General features: G+C 35.7%; 1 protein-coding gene across 1 annotated transcript; it reads right to left on the reverse strand.

Annotated features, from left to right (window-relative positions):
* Positions 1-855: 855 nt before the first annotated feature.
* On the reverse strand, positions 856-1713 carry LOC127081933 (spermidine hydroxycinnamoyl transferase-like). The gene is made up of 2 exons (XM_051022160.1): positions 1015-1713; positions 856-954 (listed from the first exon to the last, which is right to left on the reverse strand). The coding sequence occupies exons 1-2, from the start codon at positions 1711-1713 to the stop codon at positions 856-858; spliced, it is 798 nt and encodes a 265-aa protein (XP_050878117.1).
* Between the last annotated feature and the right edge of the window lie 1131 nt (positions 1714-2844).

Genomic DNA, 2844 nt, shown 5'->3' on the forward strand with positions numbered 1-2844 from the left:
ATCTTTGACCATTATCAAACACAAGAATCTATCCAGACCAGAGGATACAAATAATAGCAAACATGAGTTGATTCTGTCATGAACAAGAGTTAACGTGTATCCTGTAAGGTCAAACAATTACTTGACGAGAGGAGACTTGAACAGCCAGCCATAGCCAAAATCAGCTTGTTACAATCTCCATCCAAGTATTTTCTAAATCCTAAACTGCAGAATAGAGGAGTATATTATCTAGACGGCTCCACTTAAGAGTTCAGGCTCAGCATTATGTGGAAGGAATATTGACAAATTATCCAAGTTGGGAAAACCTTGAAGTCTCAATCCATTCTCATTTGCCGAATGAAGTAGACATGTAAAGCACAAATGAGGAGATATGTCACTGATGTTTGCAGCGGCATTGCATTGGTAAGCTGTTTTGAATCCAACTTCACTTGCCTTCTTGGTTTTAATTCTGTGTTTTGATTTCGGCTTTGATTATCACAAGGCTGCAACTGTGTTTATTGCAGTTTTGCAGGAGGACATGTGGAGATTTCCCCCAGGTCGTCAACAAAACATGGATCAGCACTAGCCAGCCAAACTTGTACGTGCCAAAACTCAGATATGAACATCCATTACTGCTGTGGATTGTTGTGAAGTTTGAAAGGTTCTTCCAGTTTGGAATAAGGTCCACGAGAGGCGAATCAATGTTGAAGAAGGTGAAAGCGTGTTTTCCTCCTGATGAATCAGTCCTTCAGTATGCCATTTTTCATCTTCTGTTTTTCCTTTCCGATATGCACCAGATATTTGATGATGATGACGCATTGGTGTATGTGTGGTATGCTAATGAATTGTCTTGGTTCATGGTTTGATAGGTGAGTCCTAGGTCTCATGTTGCAACAGATGTTCAATGCTGCAAAATTTTGGTATTGCAACATGGTTTTGGCTCAGCTTGTAAGTCTTATTTGCCTTGATATGGTTCTGCGATAAGTTTGTGGTTAGCAATAGACCTTGAACTTCTCATATTTGGCTTTGGTTTACAGCAAGGCAGATTTTGGTGTGAACTGGCCCTTTTGGAATATCAAATTCATTAGCCTTTTTCTTCAACTTTTCAACTTGTTCTGCTGTGAGTTTCAATAATTCAGCTCTCATACTCTTGTTTCTTTCAATATTTGCGTCAGATCTTCCAAGAATGAATGGTGGTGGCTTTAACTCTCTTGCTATTTTGGCCCATGAATTTAACAATTTGTTAAAAGCAGCACCATCGGATAAAGGGTGAGAGTAAGCAATTCCGATAGCGAACGCAAAAGCTTCATCTTTGTCTGAGAATCGTGTGACTTGAACAAGAAACAATGGAATGTCTTCTATGGGTTGATTATAATCGATTTTTGGAATAAGCTCTCTGGTAGATTCATAAGGTGAAAAGTCACCATAATCATCAACTGTTTTTATTGTTTCAATTTCTGCCAAAACAGCTCCTTTTGCATTGAGATTCAATTCAACTCGACCACCTTTTGTATAAGAATAACGACCAGCGATAGGATAGTAATGAACAAGAATCTTGCTGAGAGAGTTTTTCAAGGTTTCGATGACATTCTCTGGGTTCTGTTTCGGTTTGTAAATTAAAACAAGTGGTAGGTGGCTTAGACGCACAACCTGATCTAAATCAGAGAGCCACAAATAACCATTTGGAGTTGGTTGTAATGTAGAAGTTAGTTGTAGGATATGGATGTGATGCATTGTTATGCTTGAATGTTAAATGAAAATGTATGTATGAAAATGAGTTTGGAAATGTTTGAAAGTTAAATATTATTGAATGTTATGAAATGTGTGTATGTACTATTTTGATTTGAAATGAACTATGGATGGAAAATGGATCATGTTTGGTTATAAAATGGATATGGATTTTTAAGAATAATCCAAAGCTAATCTAAATGTCAATTAAGAATAAAAAAAACCAATAAAAACCACTTAAAATCAAATTAATCTATAATTTGTTAAAACTACTTTAATGTCAAATTCTAACATTTTATTTGGAAATTAAAAATCAGTTAGAGTTTGAATCATTAGTAAAAACCCAATTAAGATCAAATTGAAATTTGGAATTAGACTTAATTTGAAATTAAAATCAAATTGAAAATTAAAAAGTCAAATAGTTAGAATCCATTTTATAATCAAAAACACCATGATCAAAAAACTAGATAATGACCAATGTTTATCAAAAAAAATATGGATTTGGGAATGGATGGTTGCCTTTGGTCATGAATGCATGCAAATGAACTTTAGGCCAAGTGCCAAATGAAAAAGAAAAAAAAATGAAAAAAATTCAGGACCAAAATCGGGGTATGACAGTTGTCCCTATTTAAGTATCTTCAACTAGAGAATATGAAGCAGGACACTCTTCATATGATCATAGTGGGAGATGGTTAAATACTAAGAAGACCCGGATTTTGATCTTGAATCCCTATGACATGATGTGATATGATATGATATGATATGCATGGATGCATGATTCTTTTCTTTTTTATGATTTTTTATCTGCTAGGGATATGGTGGACCCTTAACAGGAGATGCTACTAGACAGACCAACCTGTGGGGAATGCTGATGACCCACAGGAAGACAGACAAATGGTAAGAAACAACTTTGTTGGGGAAAACAAACCTGCTGGAGAATCAGACACACACTAGGGAGTAATCGAAGTGAAAGTTGATAAACAACATTCAGAGTACAAGAGATTTCGGTAGTAAGTTCACATATGACTTACTAGACCCGAATAAGGAAAAAATGCTAGAACAGGTTCATATATGACCTGGAAATACTGGAATAGAACACAACAACAGGTTCATATATGACCCGACAATGCTGGGGAA

The sequence above is a fragment of the Lathyrus oleraceus genome, chromosome 5 (assembly GCF_024323335.1).
Source record: "Lathyrus oleraceus cultivar Zhongwan6 chromosome 5, CAAS_Psat_ZW6_1.0, whole genome shotgun sequence".
NCBI classification, from domain to species: domain Eukaryota; kingdom Viridiplantae; phylum Streptophyta; class Magnoliopsida; order Fabales; family Fabaceae; genus Lathyrus; species Lathyrus oleraceus.

Bases quoted from the DNA above. Each gene is read 5' to 3' on its own strand.
- LOC127081933 (XM_051022160.1), bottom strand. From the start codon at position 1,713: ATGCATCACATCCATATCCTACAACTAACTTCTACATTACAACCAACT. The intron at 955-1,014 runs GTAAACCAAAGC...AACTTATCGCAG, and splicing joins ACACCAAAATCTGCCTTGCT to AACCATATCAAGGCAAATAA.